Source organism: Solanum tuberosum, unplaced genomic scaffold, assembly GCF_000226075.1.
Source record: "Solanum tuberosum cultivar DM 1-3 516 R44 unplaced genomic scaffold, SolTub_3.0 scf00496, whole genome shotgun sequence".
In the NCBI taxonomy this organism is placed as follows: domain Eukaryota; kingdom Viridiplantae; phylum Streptophyta; class Magnoliopsida; order Solanales; family Solanaceae; genus Solanum; species Solanum tuberosum.
Window position 1 is genome coordinate 161,653 of NW_006239424.1, and position 16,453 is coordinate 178,105.

General features: G+C 32.8%; 3 protein-coding genes across 4 annotated transcripts in view; all 3 read right to left on the minus strand.

Annotated features, from left to right (window-relative positions):
* The window catches only part of LOC102598469 (sn1-specific diacylglycerol lipase beta), a 16,955-nt gene extending 9,954 nt beyond the window's left edge, over positions 1-7,001 (minus strand). The window contains exons 1-6 of the mRNA XM_006364610.2: positions 6,499-7,001; positions 3,973-4,111; positions 1,826-2,045; positions 1,634-1,734; positions 627-748; positions 462-553 (exon numbers count right to left, since the gene is read on the minus strand). Of these exons, the coding sequence (XP_006364672.1) occupies positions 462-553; positions 627-748; positions 1,634-1,734; positions 1,826-2,045; positions 3,973-4,111; positions 6,499-6,879 (1,055 nt within the window). The 5' untranslated portion in view covers positions 6,880-7,001. The remainder of the gene's footprint in view (positions 1-461; positions 554-626; positions 749-1,633; positions 1,735-1,825; positions 2,046-3,972; positions 4,112-6,498) is intronic.
* Positions 7,002-7,718: 717 nt separating this feature from the next.
* Positions 7,719-10,827, minus strand: LOC102598805 (V-type proton ATPase subunit e1-like). The gene is made up of 4 exons (XM_006364611.2): positions 10,688-10,827; positions 10,473-10,591; positions 9,070-9,117; positions 7,719-8,003 (listed from the first exon to the last, which is right to left on the minus strand). Exons 2-4 carry the CDS (start codon positions 10,568-10,570, stop codon positions 7,937-7,939), a joined length of 213 nt encoding a protein of 70 aa, XP_006364673.1. The 5' UTR covers positions 10,571-10,591; positions 10,688-10,827; the 3' UTR covers positions 7,719-7,936.
* Positions 10,828-11,538: 711 nt separating this feature from the next.
* On the minus strand, positions 11,539-12,640 carry LOC102599136 (CRIB domain-containing protein RIC4-like). Of its 2 annotated transcripts, none has more exons than XM_006364613.2 (3): positions 12,312-12,640; positions 12,121-12,225; positions 11,539-12,019 (listed from the first exon to the last, which is right to left on the minus strand). In XM_006364613.2, exons 1-3 carry the CDS (start codon positions 12,445-12,447, stop codon positions 11,799-11,801), a joined length of 462 nt encoding a protein of 153 aa, XP_006364675.1. In that variant the 5' UTR covers positions 12,448-12,640; the 3' UTR covers positions 11,539-11,798. The 2 variants fall into 2 exon arrangements, with proteins under 2 accessions (XP_006364675.1, XP_006364674.1); XM_006364612.2 differs by having other exon boundaries at positions 12,103-12,225; positions 12,312-12,639.
* Positions 12,641-16,453: the final 3,813 nt, after the last annotated feature.

Genomic DNA, 16,453 nt, shown 5'->3' on the forward strand with positions numbered 1-16,453 from the left:
CACGCCCCGTAGGGGGGGGGGGGGGGGGAGTCCAGGGAAGGCCTGGAGTCTGGACCACAAGATTCTATTGTACGCAGTCTTACCCTGCATTTCTACAAGAGGTTGTTTCCATAGCTCGAACCTGTGACCTCCTGGTCACATGGAGGCAACTTTACCATAAAACATTACAATCACATTTTTTGGCAACTTGTTTGATATGCATATCCTTTTGCTCATAAAGTTGGAGAATCTTCTATGCCATATTCCAGCTATTATATCCTGTCAACTCACATAGGAGTTCATTTATTCTCAGGCTTTTGTTCCCATGTATTTCATCCATATCCTAATGTATAACTTGCAGTCAGATATACATCTATGGTTTTCCACTGAAACTTTCTTTTTAACTTTTAAAAAGCAAATGTCGTTACATGCTCTAAAAATCCAAGCAATCTACAACTAAGATAAACCAGTGGGTATCTGACCTGTTCCAAAGCCAGGGAGCAAGAATGCCTTGTCTATAGAGCCATGAACAAGAAAAAAGTACAGGATTTCTTCCTATATCCAGTAATAGACCCTGCAATTGACCATTCCACATCAAAATAAGCAGAATTATAATCAAGTCAAATTGAAATGCCTTGTTGTCATACCGTGTAGGCTGCTTCAGCAAATGGATGGTAGAAAGCAGCCTTGCGCATCCTTTCAATGGGTACAGCCACTGACTCTTCATACGATTTAGAGAAGGAAGAAGGATTCTGCAATAAAGCTAGTCCTGAATATCAAGAAGAGATCATTTTCTTTTACCTTACTGATAGAAAGAGATAAGCTTTGTTTTCAAAGTGAATACTTCCAAATCGCGGAAATAGAAAACAAATCCAATACTTAAAGCACTTCTAGCATTCATAACTATCATTTTGACTGTAATGTTGGATGAGAACTATACTGAACAAAGTGATCGCAAAACAATACAGAAAACCTTGATCATGTCAATTGAACAAGTATTATCCTCTAAGTTCCCCTTGCAGTTAAAATCTCTAAGTTTTTCAAATGAACATTGTATTCTTTTCCATTTTGTTTTCAACATTAAACTTTGTCACTTCTTATTTAACTATTTCTAAATCAATACCACCTTTCCCTTGTAGAAATCACTCTGAACATCTCAATTGCTATTTCTAAAAAGAACTGCCGCATCCAAATATCCTAAACTAGTTGTGGTAAGTCTAGATAATCCTGTGTCCTTTCTTTTTGGGGGTGAGCGAAGATTATTTCAGTTTCTATATCATCCCTACTGTCAGATATGCTTACACTCTATGCACCTAACAAACTAAGGAGGTACCCTCATGAGTTAAGAAATGTGGGATACACTTCTCCAGATGCATGTACAACCAGCATGATTTTGGCACAGATGTTAGACTACATAATACAATATTAGAACAGCTTTGATTTTTTAAGAACCTTTCACGTCCCGCATCGAGTATATAAGGGCATCCAAAAGGATTTTAAGGTCTTGCATCACTCTACTAATTGTCTTAAGATTTTTTAGGTTGAGTACTCAGATTCTTTCATACATCCTATAGAATGGTAAATTGTATTACATCCATCAAATAAAGAATAAGTAAAAGTAAAGTACACAGACCCCCTATATATCAGCACGAACCTGCCAAGAGCTCCAAATGACCTGTTCCAGATGCACGGTAAGTGACAAGATCACCAAGTAACTGTGCCACAGAGCAAACTTCATCTTCCTCTAGCACAGTCCTATGGAGCAAAAAGAGTATACAAAGAAAGCGGGTTAAGCAATCTGAATGACAATTCAAATCCTGTGGTCAACATATGCAGAGAGGCCTACAAGTATTTGACCCGTCCCAGACAGCACAAAGCTTCACGAATGCCATGATCAAATACCTCCCTATAATGTGCCCTCCAAGCATTATCTTCTGTTGCATAGAAAGACCTCCATCTCAAGACGTCAGCCCCAGCAATACATTGTACTGGAGCCACATAAGATATAATAACCATAAAAAAAATAAGCATGTTGCGTTGCCACTTCGAACCATTTGAGAGAATCCCTGCAAGATATAGTTCATAAGTACTATCAGTTTGATGACTGAAACAAAAAAAAATGTTGGTTAATTGTGTTATCTGCAATCAGTGAAAGGGAAGGGGTGTCGGGGAAACAAGGAAAGGTGGTAAGCTTTTAAATGCAAGTATGCCACAAGTGTTATGATTATAAGAAATGGAGTTATCCATGTAGAGTTCTAATATCTTCTAATAGCTAGTGAAGCACAAAGCCAATCTACAAGTCACACATAAAAGACAACTTTTCTACTTTTCCCGTTGTTGATAAAATATTACTTGATAAAAAAAAGTCAACCTTTTTGCTTAACAAAAAAGAAGTCTTAATGCAACATGCAACATACTCCGAGGTTCGCAGCAGACCCCTAACATGCAGGTTTTTCATTTTTTTCTTCTTTTGCTTAGTTATAGAAATTGTTTATTGTTGCTTCTAAAAGGCTAAAACCTAGTATTTAAGACAGGCAAAGACAGGATTCTAAAAGCTGAATTAGGCTTTTGAAACAATTCGTTACATGCAACTTCTTTGGAATAACACATTGTCATCATTTAGGATGTTGGTCTTAAACGGTTACAAGACCAATGAGAGATCATTCAGATTAACAAGTCAAAAACATTACCATGATAAGACAGTATAATCGCAATATGAAGATCATACGCAGATTCTGTTTCACTATAGACTACCAACAGGAAAGAAGACACCTATTTCCTAGGATAATGAAGATCTTCAACAGTGTTCCAGAGAGAGTTAAAAAGAATTTTGAAGCTGTCTTTAAAACAAGAGATAAAGAGTTGATGAATTGGTTCAAGAAAGCAAAGATGTGAAAGTTGCTATGACATGCTCAAAGAGCCTCAGTATCTCCTCTTATTTCTTATTTCTATTTGGGGGCTGCATGTTAATTATCAACTCACCGTGTACGGTTTTAATTGCAGGGGGTAGAGCAAGAACAATATACCAATACTTTTAGTGAGGGTTTCGAACCTGATATACAATAGAGGCCATTATATGGTACTGCTTGCTAGAACTAAATCCCATAATGTCATTAGGTACTTGCGATGTGATGGATACTACTTACCTCAGTTAGTTCAGGTATTGCATAAGTCCCCTACCCCACCCCTTTTATCCATCGTTACTTTACTTTAGTTTAGAACCTTCCAGAATTCTCACCAGCAAGGAAAAGAGTACAATAGGAAAGGAGATATAAGAGAGGTAATAATAATGTTTAAGTTGCTATACCAAGGGAGTAGACTATTCTATGTAAAGAGCTACTACAGTAAGCTGATAGCTAGAGAGAAATTGGATTTCCCTCATCTTCTTGTTAGTGCATCCATGAGGTTCCTATTTGTATAAAGAGTTGAGTGCATTTTGTAGAGAGACAAACTATATGATTCTCTAATTTTTGTATACCTCATGTATATGGAACTTTTTCACCATTATCAATAAAAATTACCCTTTTCTTGATTTAAAAAAAATGAAACAATCAACTAGCCGCATCAGAGTGCCCATTATAGGACGTGAAAATTTCTGCTAGCATAATATAACATAGATGTCAGGTTTAATTCAAAAGCAGCAATAAGAAAACGATAAAGTAAAATAAGGTAAAATATTGTAATTTGATCAAAACTCAAAAAATAGTATTTATGTTGCTCCCCTTAATGCCTAATTATTCACAGAATCAGCCATCTACCAGTTCACCCATTAACAATCTTTGACATTTGAAGAAAGGTTGAATCCACGAAAATGATGGTCGTGTTCATAGCACCAAAAAGAAAATAGGAGAACAGAGGACACATATTATGGAAACATCATAACAAAGAATATCCACCAGGTGCTCCTCATTGACAATAAAGCATGTAAAAGCTTGCATAATATTCCCATGAAAGATAGATTTTCAAGAAGGCATGCATACAATTTAATATTACCTCTCAGACAGTTGCTTGATGCTGTATCACGATGCAAAAGATTGGTGACAGTGAACAAAAGAAAAACAGCCCCAAGAAGTTGCAGTATTGTAATTACTGAGGCAATTCGAGTCCACAATAACAGTCTCCTATATTTCCTCTGTAATCAGGATAAAACTCAAAAGTAGGTCACAAATAAGAAATGTCATTCAGAGACTTCTAATGATTTTAAAATTTAAGCATTGGAAATACTTAGTAAAGGAGAATAATTTTATCACACGCTCATCACAGCAAATGATCATATCTTACCAAAATGAAGTATTAATATATCTTAAGCAGCACGCTGGCATCATTCTGTTTAATCATATATATAACCAATAACCAAAAGTTGCATATGTAAACATACTATAAAGACACATGTGAATGCAAAAACCAGAGGAGATAAACAACATCAGCTCCGTCGAAAAGGCTAATTATGACTTCTGGAAAATAAAAACTAGGACGTGCTTAATCAGCTGTGTGTGCAAAATATGAGTTTATTCAGGTAAACTTTTAGGCAGACATCACCTTGTGTAAGAGATCTGAAATGATCATTTTCTTCTGTTTGAATTGTAGTGGCCATAGAAGCTCAATTCCCCTGCATTACTTTTAAAACTGGCTACACTTCATCCTCAGTAAATCATCCCCAATACAACTCCTTTTCCTCCACCAATGGCATTACTTCTTTTTTTTTTATGACAAGGGAAACCCGCAGCCAACTACCCTTTGATGGCATTACTCTTTCTCGTCATTTGAATGAAGTCTCAATTTTGTTTCCCATCCTTATCGAAGGAGATGCCAACCTCTTTTGTATAAGTCTGAGAGATGCCAACCATCTCTCATTCTTTTTAATTTTATTTTTCTAGAATAGGTGCAACCATCTCTTCTTCCTACGAACACTATATTTCATAAAATCTCAAGATCTCCTTTTTATCTCTGTTTTCATGAAATGTCAAGATCTCCTTCATGATTTCCACAAGCTCTTCAATTATTTCCCTAATAGATAAATCAACAATAAAATTGTATCTCCCATTTGCATTTGCCATTTTACGGGGAATGTTGGTATAATTATTGATGATGTGGATAACTTTTACTATCATAACTTAATTATATTACCTTGTTAAAATAGGACTTCTAACGTATTTAGTGAGTTGTTGGTTAGTAGCAACAATGATAATTCTGGGTATACTTTTTCATAAAGATAATGTCTGGACTATCTTGGACGCACCTTGACTAATCCATCATGTACTTGTTACTCCCGCTAACATTGGTAACAAGTACTTATGTCCAAGGTTAACTTTATGTATTCTTAAACTATGTTCTGCAACATATTTGATACTTATATCAATCCAAATTTGACAAAAGTCAGCCAATTACTCTAAGTCCCTAAAGCAAGAAAAGCAATGCAATACATTGAACCTAGCATCACAAGATTAATAAATATCACTACTCAAGGAGAAGCTAAGATGGCTAATAAAGGAATGAAAAAATATCTAGTAGCACACATACTCCTACCTCATGACAAAAGAAAATAACACTCCTTATGTTTCAATTAAAGATAACATTCTTTTCATTTTACACCATTCAAGCTAACTAATATATTTCTAGACAACTTGCACCACTTTCAAGGACTTCAATTCATTTAACTATTCAAATGTTAAATGATGATGTACCTTAGCATCACATGATTAATAAAAAACAGCATTCGAGGAGAACCTAAACTAACTAATAAAAGAATGAAAACATAGCTAGTACCACACATCCCTTTACATCATGACAAAAGAAAATAAAAACTCCTTATGTTTCAATTTATATAGCACTATTTTCATGTTACACCATTTGAACTACATAATTTTCTAAACAGTTTTCAAGAACTCAAATTCATTTAACTATTCAATTTTTGAACTATTGGGGAGAGGTGATTAGACAAGATGCAGCTCCCGATTACCGAGGACATGACATTAGATAGGAGGGTGTGGAGGTCGCGTATTAGGATAGAAGGCCAGTAAGTATGGAGCGTTGTCTTGGTTTTTGAGGGGTTTAGCCATTTCTTATAGTGTCTTGTTTTTTCTTCCACCATCACTTATTGTTGAATGTTGATTGTGTTTAGGTTATCGCATTATTTTGTGATTGTTTCTGTTTCCTCATTAGTTATTTTGCTTCTTTACGGTCGTTTTCCCTTTTTCATTATTCTGATATGTTATACTCTAGCCGAGGTCCTCCGGATACAGTTGCCTTACCTCCACGAAGTAGGGGTATAGTGTGCTTACACTCTACCCTCCTCATACCCTACTTGCGGGATTTCACTGGGTATGATGTTGTTGGCGTAATGTTCCCCATCAAACTCACTTCTCAATAACTACTTTAATATTGTGTTCAGTTGTAGCTAAAGTCAACTTTTTTCATCCTATCAAACACCTCCATATATCCTAGTATAATATAAAAAGGTTCCATTGTGCACATAATCAAAGCTAGTGCAGAATGAAAAAGAAAATGGTTAAAAATTACCCGTCTTTGTTGTCGAATAGCAAGCTGAGAATCAGGCAAATCGGTCTGAGAAGTTAAAATACTGGAAGCTGTATGTTGCTGAGCAATACCAGTTCCGATCATAGCACCAATCCTAATAATAGAAACCATAATCATAAGAATAACAGGTGCAGTACCGTCGTTTTCCCCACATGTAGAATGAGCGACGATAACAATAAGAATACCCATGATAATGATAAGGGCATTGGAAACACCCAACACCACGGCCGACCTCCTTAACCTCTTCAATTCCGGTGCCGGTAAAGGCACCATTTTGCGGAATGAATTAGGAAATGTCAAACCCAATCCAAATCCCTTTGAACGGTTCCTCAAATTGGGTAAAAGAGGAAGAAGAGGAGACATCAATTAACAGATGAATGAATTCCACATTTTACAAGTTTCCGATCATCTTTTTCGACCTAACAATCGTCGTTTAGGAGACAGATATGCCTCCTACAATAACAAACAAAATGACACAAATCTCATTTTTCTTAATAAAAAACGGATATATTTATTAATTATTGGAAATTTTTGGTTTATATTTTATGATGTACTATATAAAATAAGAATTTCAAATGTTATCCTTTTCTTTTCATATAGTTTCCTTGAAATTATTAGTCATTACACATTATTTTTCAGCACTATAATCTGAATGTGACTATTTGGAACAATACCCTCTTTAAGGTTTTAAAAAAAATTATTATGTATAATTGCATTTCTCAACTTTTATTACAACTAGTAATGACTTTCGGACATAGTAATTTTTTAGTCTTATGGAGTACTTGATAATTACTTTTACCAATTGAATTTAGTAATAGCAACCTCAAAATATTTTGTATGTGATGGTATATCATTTGACAAATTCAAAAGGCGGATTTTCATTGACTTAATGTACTACTTTTCATAATTATCATATTCGGATCAAATTACGCACACCTCAAGCTGCTTGTTACTTTTCACACCATAAATTTATCCACCAAGACTATTACTATCTCGTAACACTTTCAATGTGGTCATCATAGTCATCACTAGTGAAGAATTTTAAAAATCATACCTTTATTTTCAAGTTATAAGACATTTGTATAGAAAAAATTAGTAATGAAGAACTAGAAAATTTACTGAGAATATACATGATAAAAGAAAAAATGTAACAAATGCAGATGGATACTGATTTTATTTCAGAAAAAAAAAAGAGCAAGAGCTACCAGTTACATCATCCACTGTTATTATTGCCATTAGTTCAAAGCTCAGAAAGGTTTCCCAAAAGGATTTCGAACTGGAAAACATAGTACTATGAATCTACAAAATGACATGATTACTACTAATACATAAGAACACAGAAATTTTGATACAAGAGTATCTTCAGCTACTACATGCCTCAAAAATACTCCTTCCCCTCATCAAATCTTCCATGAGCATCTCACTCTCCTTCACTCAAGATTGGTACGATGAGCGGTTTCAACTGCGCAAGGTACACAATTGCCCACCTATCCATAAAAAACATAAAAAGAACGAATTTTCTTCTGAGTAATCTACTGATCATTAGATTTAGTTAAAATTTCAACCATATGTCATTCATGTTGGTTGAGTTTGTTTACTCAAAGCTCTCGCTTGTTTTATCCAAACGTCAGTATAAATGGGCAAAGTAAAAGAACTTATGGTTCAACATTGGTCCAACCAGACAGAGTAGTAACAACTCAACTAATATTTTGATAAAAAGGTAAAGCAGCAATATTCAAATAATTTTAGAAGTTTCCATTGTAAATGTAGTAGTATTCTCTCCTGCTATAGGACAGGCAGATCTAGCAACATCCTGGCAGGAGTATAATTTCGGTGGGTGATGCACAATTAACTTTTTTTCACAGGAGGGTTCTTTAATATTGCAGAACAGAAGGAAAACAGCTATAATGGAGCTATAGAAAATGAAGTTATGAACTCCACAACATCTCTCTCTAAGATGAAGAAATTCAAAGTGAATCCTAGAAAGAAAATCATCATGTAAATCCTCTCACAGGGCCAACCGTCAGCAGTCATCTATCCTAGAACTATGAGTACATGGCTCAACTACGTATCCAGCCAACTCCTTAAAAGACTATATGTTCTTCATTGCAGCAGCATCCCAATATCCAAAAACAGATAAATCTAACAACCCTCTGCATATTTTATGCATACTCAGGCAAGTTGAAGAGTGGAGACAATATATTAAACAACTAGTAAACCAAAATATGCACTAAGCTGAAAGCCTGAAAGAGTAATCTACATAACACATACAATGAATGAGTGATTCACTATGTGACCCCTTTGAACATCAAAAGATTTAAGCCACACAATGCGATGTAGAAAATTCAGACTAAGACTTAACTAGTTTCTCGTTTCAGGTCAAACATGTGAACTGATACGTCAACATTCAAGGAATATGGCTGTATGTACCATGTCTTACTCTTCTATTGACCCTGTGCATGCTAAAAGTGTGTTTTTCTTTATCTTTTTTCCTTTTTTGTGGATGGGGTGTACATGTGTGTGTGTGATAGAGAGAGAGAGAGAGAGACTCACATCATCCAACAGCACACTGTAGCAGTGATAATCAATGTCAGGTGTAACCTGAATCACCAAAGTTCAGTTAGATATGTTGCAACAGAGTTCAAAGTTTCAGTTCCCAAAAAGCTTGGAAGATGGCAGTAAATGTATAAAGACAATTCATGGAAGAAGAAAAACCAAACAAAAAATTCATAATTTGCATCAGTTCTGTTTGCTAAAACGTATTTGGTTCTCTCAGTTATCTAAATTGGCCAAATAATGAAATCCAGCATAAGTCAAGTCTATGTTCAACTCTACAAGGACTATACAGATACTCAAACCACAAAGTGAGGGTAGATGAATTTGAAACCCCTTTGATTTTACGATTTGTTCTCAAATGATTTCAAATATTTAACTCTACCAAGACTAATCTTTACTGCGTTTAGTGTTTTTCTTTTGTTTAAATTGCAATCTTAACATTACGAAGGAGCTGAGAAGTGATTATAATGGGAATGTTTAAACAATTAAATTGATCTTTCACTTACTAATAGTCAAGCAAATTATAAGTATACCAAAACTGAGGAAGCACATCACATAGCATTTTATTGAATTCAACTAATTTAGAACTTAAAGAAGGGACCTCAAATTTAGGAATATCAAGGTGGGAAATCTTAAGAGTGAACATTGCAGACTTGCACTGTCAAAACCCTGCTATCACGTGAAAGTTCAGTCTCAAAGGTTTATTCAATGTCACAAATCACAATATTCAGAAAAGGGTAAATGAAGTCCATACTCTGGCATTTTCTCTCATAAATACATCCCGGTTGTTTGTTATCTCAATCCCTATTCAAGAATTCCCAGACTACTCCGAACCATAGATGATCAGAGGATCAAAGAAATAGCAGCATAAATCGTTCAACAATCTTGTGCGCAAATCATGAACAACGATGGATAGAGACTAAAAAGGTGATCTTTTCCAATCTACCAAAGCCTTGATTGGTAGAGTTATCTGGCACCAACATTGGTAAAAGGATGCAAGTACTCGACGGAAGTACAATCAAGCTGGCTCAACACCACCTTTATTCAAAGCTAAAAAAAAAACATTTTTTGATAGACTTCTCTAATCAATCTAAGAAAGACATAACAAAGTCTAAGCACAAAACAAATAGAAAACTTATGCAATATCAAAAAGCATGTAAAAGACCAACATGAATTATGTTGGGATAGTTGGCATCCCTCCACCTTTAACCAGATGTCTCGGGCATTGCCCTCCAATGCGGGCACTGAATTGAAACAAAAAGTTACTTACTTTAGCAAATTACGACTTTCTAATACACCAACAAACACTAATTCTGATTATAAAGCTAGTTAAATCAAACAATTCTCATAATAATGAACAACAATAACCCCAAACAGAATCTGAAGAAAGTATCACATACAAATTAGTTGAAGGTCCTCTGTTGCAGCAGATTCCGGCACCGAAGGATGCAATAACTCCGACCACAACAAAAATTAAACTTGTCACCGCGAACCCCATTTCCTTCCAATCTCACAAATTCTGCAACAACATTATAATTTCAAAATTGGTTAATTAGGACAAAATATATATAATATACTAACAAGATAACTAGAAAAATAAATTAAATATTATTACCAAATCTGATTTTATGCAGAATTTCAGATTACTGAGCTCTATAAATGCGTTTTCAGAATTTTTTTTTTGTAAAAATAGGGATGATGAAGGAGAAGCAGAAACGGTGATCTGAAAAATAATGTAATACTGGTATTTTTTCAGATTTAGAAATTAAAGTATTTTGAAAATATTTGATATTTTAATTTTTGCTCGAAGTGCTTGATTTTTTTTATATGGTACGTAGTAAAAAATTAATTTAACTAACCAAATGAGTAAGTAAAAGTAGAAGTACATATTTGATATTTATACATAGTAAAAAAAATTAATCAAACTATCCAATAAAAGTATAAAGGGTAAAAATAGATGGAAATATTTCTTCTTTTTTTATATAGGAAAAATGTCAAAAGTATATTCTAAAAGTTTGTAAAATATTTAAATTTACTTTATGTCAATAATTACGTTCAAATATACTACTTGTAATGTAATTAGTCTAAATAATTTGTTTTTCATTAATAATACCAACAATAAGTCTTTTGTTAAAAGTAAAAAAACCTAACTTTTCTTAAATTGTGTGAAATGATTCAAATTTACTCTGAATTTTAAAAAATAGAAGTTGTTGTTCAAGCAACAACAATATTATTTTTTCCAAATCCTCCAACCATAAGATCTCTATCTTGGAAACTCAAATACCCCACCCCAGCCCCTTCAAGAGACTAAAGTTTTAACTTAAATAAAACTCAATCAATTATCAATTGCTTTCCAATATTTATTTTAACTACAATTCTTTTTTGTACATAAATTTTGAAACTTTGAATTAGCTAGTTTTCAACGATAACGAATTTGAATTGCATTAAGGAAATAGAGAAGGGAAAAAAGTGACAACTTCCCTACTAGTTTTGACATTATATACATTTTTAATTTCCACACATCAATACAATACAAATGTTTTCTCCATACACTCATGAAAACAACAACAAAAACAAAAGATAAAATGACAATGGAGAGCTCTAAATATGAAATCGATTTATTAGTGAGCATTTTATCGTCCAATATAAAAATTTCTGACAGAAGTTACTTATCAACATCAAACGAAAAACAAAAAGAAAGTTACATAAAAAATTAGTTGCAACTACTAAAACCTAGAGGATCCACCAGCTTGTGAAGCCAAAGCAAGTTCAAATTGTTGAATAGAAATAGAAGGAAATGAAAGTAAATCAGATTCCTTTGAATTATCCCAGTTTTTAATCATAGGATTAATTTTTGTAGATCCATCCCATCCTATATGTGTTACATGCTTCACATCTGTTGGATATCCTATTTCCATCTCCATTTCTTCAATCTCATCTTTGTACACTGCAACAAAACAAAATATCAAGAAATTACTCAAAAATTACCTAATATGTTACATCATGAGTACAAAAAACTATAATACTTGCCAAATAATTGATAGAAACCTCTGAAATTCCTTTTGAATGTGTCTACTCCTTGAGAAATTCGTCGTCTCACCAAAACTCCATTTATTTTCACTTTTGATGGACTCTGATCTCCTACTTGTCTTTCTTCACAAAATCACAGAAATCGAAGAGTCAGAATTTTTATTAAGATGAAACAAAATATAATGAAGTAAAACATACAAACAACATACTTGTTGGAAGGTGATTTAATTGAGAATTGTTTGTGTTGTGGCTTCTGTTGGTATTGACCACTGGAACACTTGATTCAGAAACACATCCTAAAGAGAATGGAAACACAACAAACTTCTCCATGGATCTCTCCTTCATGCCTAGAAGTATATATATATATAAGTAATAATAAAAGAAGATCACATGAGAAAATAGCAAGAGTTGAAGAGATAAATGGAGTTTATATTAGTAGAGAGTAGAGACCAAATGGCTTTATAAAGAAGATAGAATGATTTTGAATGTATAGAAAAAGATATGAGACACATTAATAAGAATTAATAGAGTTTAAGTTTTATGCACGGACTCATACTAATTACAAGTAACTCTATTGGTATTATATTAATTAGTAATTTAGAATAATAGATAGGTTAGAATAGTAGTTAGGTTGTTAAACAGTTGCAAGTAGTGGTGCCTAATTTTGGCTGATTAGGTGTCCATTTCTCTAAGAAAAACAAGTTGAGCCCACAGACCAACTCTACATAACCACCTTTCTTGTGTGGTCCAACTACAACTATTCCGCTCGTGAAAACGTGCCTGGTCTATTTGTCTTGCATGAACGATAGATGTCGTGGCGTGACTTGGTCTGGTTTGGCACAAAGTTATTTTTGTTTAAGGGGAGTTAATTATGTTTACTTTAATATTATAATATGTTCAACTCCTCCGATCCCTCCAATATATAGATTATAGACATAGCGTGTATGTTAAAAAAAGGCCTAATCCATCTGTGACCCCTTAAAGTTGGTACGAAGTTTCACTTGGACATCTCAACTGGACGATGTTCATTCTAGACACCTCATGTAGAGTTCAATTGTGTCATTTTGATAAAAAAAATTCAATCAACAAAATTATATGAGGTGTGTGTGTTACACTCGCGATGACGTATAAAGTAACAAATTAAATGATGAGACTTGTCATTTGTGTCAAAAGCAATTCTTAAATAATGAATTTTGAATAAAAATAAAAAAAGTGACCAATGAATGAATAACATATGGAATTTTAACCCCAAAAAAATAAAAATAAAATCCTCACTACCCCCCCCCGCCCCCACACACACACAATTTCTCCCTACCTTGCACAAACACCCCTGCTACCGGCCATTTGCAGAAAAATACCCCGTGCCCCCCGCCCCCACCCCACACTGGCTTCTCCAAATACCTATCCACTTGCAGACACCCCCGTTCCTCCCCTGATTTTTTTTGTCCAAATCCCTTTTTTTGCATAACATCTGGCACACACGCACTTACACACGGTCCATGAATAATTTTAATACTTTAAAATCTCGAAATGGATCTATTCTTAAATTTCTAAAAATATTTTTCATCATCTTATTGTAACTATATTTATTAACCATTGTTGGATGTTTAAGTTTGCAAAAATGGTGGCTTAAAATGAAGAAGAAGAAAAAATTAAAAAGTTGACTAAATAGGATTTTCACGCGCGATCAACGAGTGTATTACACTTACTAAGTCATGTAAGCAAAAAATGTCAAAATGACACAATAGGAGCCAACATAAGGTGTCTAAAATGAACATCATCCAGTTAAGGTGTCTAAATGAAATTTCGTGCCAACTTTAAGGGGCCACCGATTGATTAGGCCCAATTTGCATTATATATAGTCACAAAAGATTAATTTTAGCCTAAATACAAATACACTTAGAACAATTAGAAATTTATAGAAAATCAAATTAAAGAAGTTTAATAGAGAGACAACACATACAAAAAATAAACACAGAAAAAAACATGCAACAACATACACATCTTTTTTAAGACTTTAATCATAACAGTATGTATATGAAAAGAAATACAAAATCACTATATATTTTTTCGAGTTTTTGCTGACACTTCTCTCATAAGCAATTATAATTCAAGAGGTCTTCTTCATTTAGTTAAAGTATGAATCAAATAGAACAATAATGATATAAGCGGTACACTAATTAAACTATAGAATGAAAAGAATAACCTTAGTTAGGATACTCATGAAACAAATAAAGATGAATTTATATGGATAAAAATAGGGTAATTAGATAGTGTAAGTTATGAAGATGAATATATTATTCCTTATCACAATGAAAAGAAAGAATACAATAACTGCAATTGTTATTCAAAATAATAGTAGCAATTAAAGTTGCACCAAGTAATTTGTCTAAATTATTATCGATGAAACATTGCAAGATCCTCCATCTTTTTAATCAGCATTCCTTTAATAAAATGAAGGAATAATTTACACTTAGAGATTAAAATATTCATTCAATCTTTAGTGGGCATTATGGTCTTTATATATTGATTTAACTCAATGGTCTCATAATAAAATAATTTACTTTTTAGTATAATGAAAAATATTTTTAAAAATGAAACTATTTTAGTCTTTAAAAGGGTAGAAATGCCTAATATTTTTTTATGAATATTTTGTCTTTAAACTTTTTGACTTAACATTTTCATATTTTTAATATTTAGTGTAGCATATAGAATGATTACTATTTAATATTTAATTAAGTAAATATTTTATAATATTTTGATTTAACATAGGAATAAGATGATAATCCAACTTTATACTCTGTTGTTTAAATCTTGTTTACCCTTCAACCAAAAACAACCTTCGTAGGCAAAAAAAATGGACAAATACAATGAAAACTTATCACACAATGTAATATAACACAAAAAGATTGAAGAGAGGACACCATATCAGAAAGAAAAATTATGCATTAGGATCGTATCATATATAGCCAAAAAGAACATACACAATGAAATTAATTTTATACAATGACAAACAATCAAAGAAATATAAAAAATATTATGAACAACATATCCCAAAATTGTAGTCCACCTTACTTTTTTTCTATTAATATACCAACATATTATCTAAATATAACAAACAAATCATTAAATATAGAAGGAAGAATTATATAATTAACAAAACTAAAACCGAAAAGAACAAGGAAAAAATTGATAGCTAACTTGTGACTTACTCTTTCAATAGATTTATTGTCAAAATAACAGTTTCAAATGTATTAGAACCTTTGTGTGCCATCATATAGTTTCATGCAATAGAGAAGACCAAGAAAATTTTCATTCCAAGAAAAAAGGGTTGGAATATGAATTCTTGTACTTTTGAGTGCTCTTGATTTGTGTTGTTATTTTCTTTCTACATGTCTTAAATATCTATACATTTCAATAATATGTGGAAGATGAAATAATTCAAGTTAATTAGAAAGGTTGAAGTGACATATGAAAGTTCAAAAAAGTGATCTTTTCATTTACCATATTCATTGTAATTGAATGTAAGTTAAGTAGTGTGTTCAAAATTTAAAACTGAAAAAACCTTTCAACTTCAGTAATTAAGTGATGCATGAATAAATAGGAGTAATAGATAGACTTTAAAAAATCTGATCATTTGCCTTACGTAATTGAAAAGACATTGACTACATAAATTAAAACTTTCTCCCTAACTTTAAATACTTTAGAAAATTAAATAGAAGGATATAGTATTATTTGATATATATATATATACCATTATGTAATTAAAATATTTGTATTTAATTAAATAATTAATCAAATTTTAATTTAGTATAAGGGCAAAATGATAATTCAACTTTTTACTTTAGAGCTTTCCACTTATAATAATATATGATATGATTGTTCTTATATGTACTCCTTCGGTTAGAGTAGTAGTAGTTAGGTGCCTAATTTTGGCTGATTACTTGTCCAAATAATTAAGCAGACCCCCCAAATTAAACCAACTCTAATCTCGTGAACACGCTCCATTTTGTCTTGTATGAAGATCTCAAGAGACGTATCCATTTTTATTTTATTATTATTATTATTATTATTATTAATGGGAAAAGGGTCAAATATGCCCCTAAACTATTCGAAAAGCCCCGTTTAAAGTTTGGCTCACTCGTGCCCTCGCCGTCCAACTTTTCGTCTAGATATGCCCTTATGGGAGTTAAATGCCAAATGAAATTGCCACGTCATTTTTACATTACCACGTGACATTTATATTAAAGGGAAAAGGGTCAAATATACTCCTAAACTATTCAAAAAGGTCTAGATATACCCCCCCCCCCTTTTTAAATAAACTACCCGACCCGTTTTCAACAAATTTTTT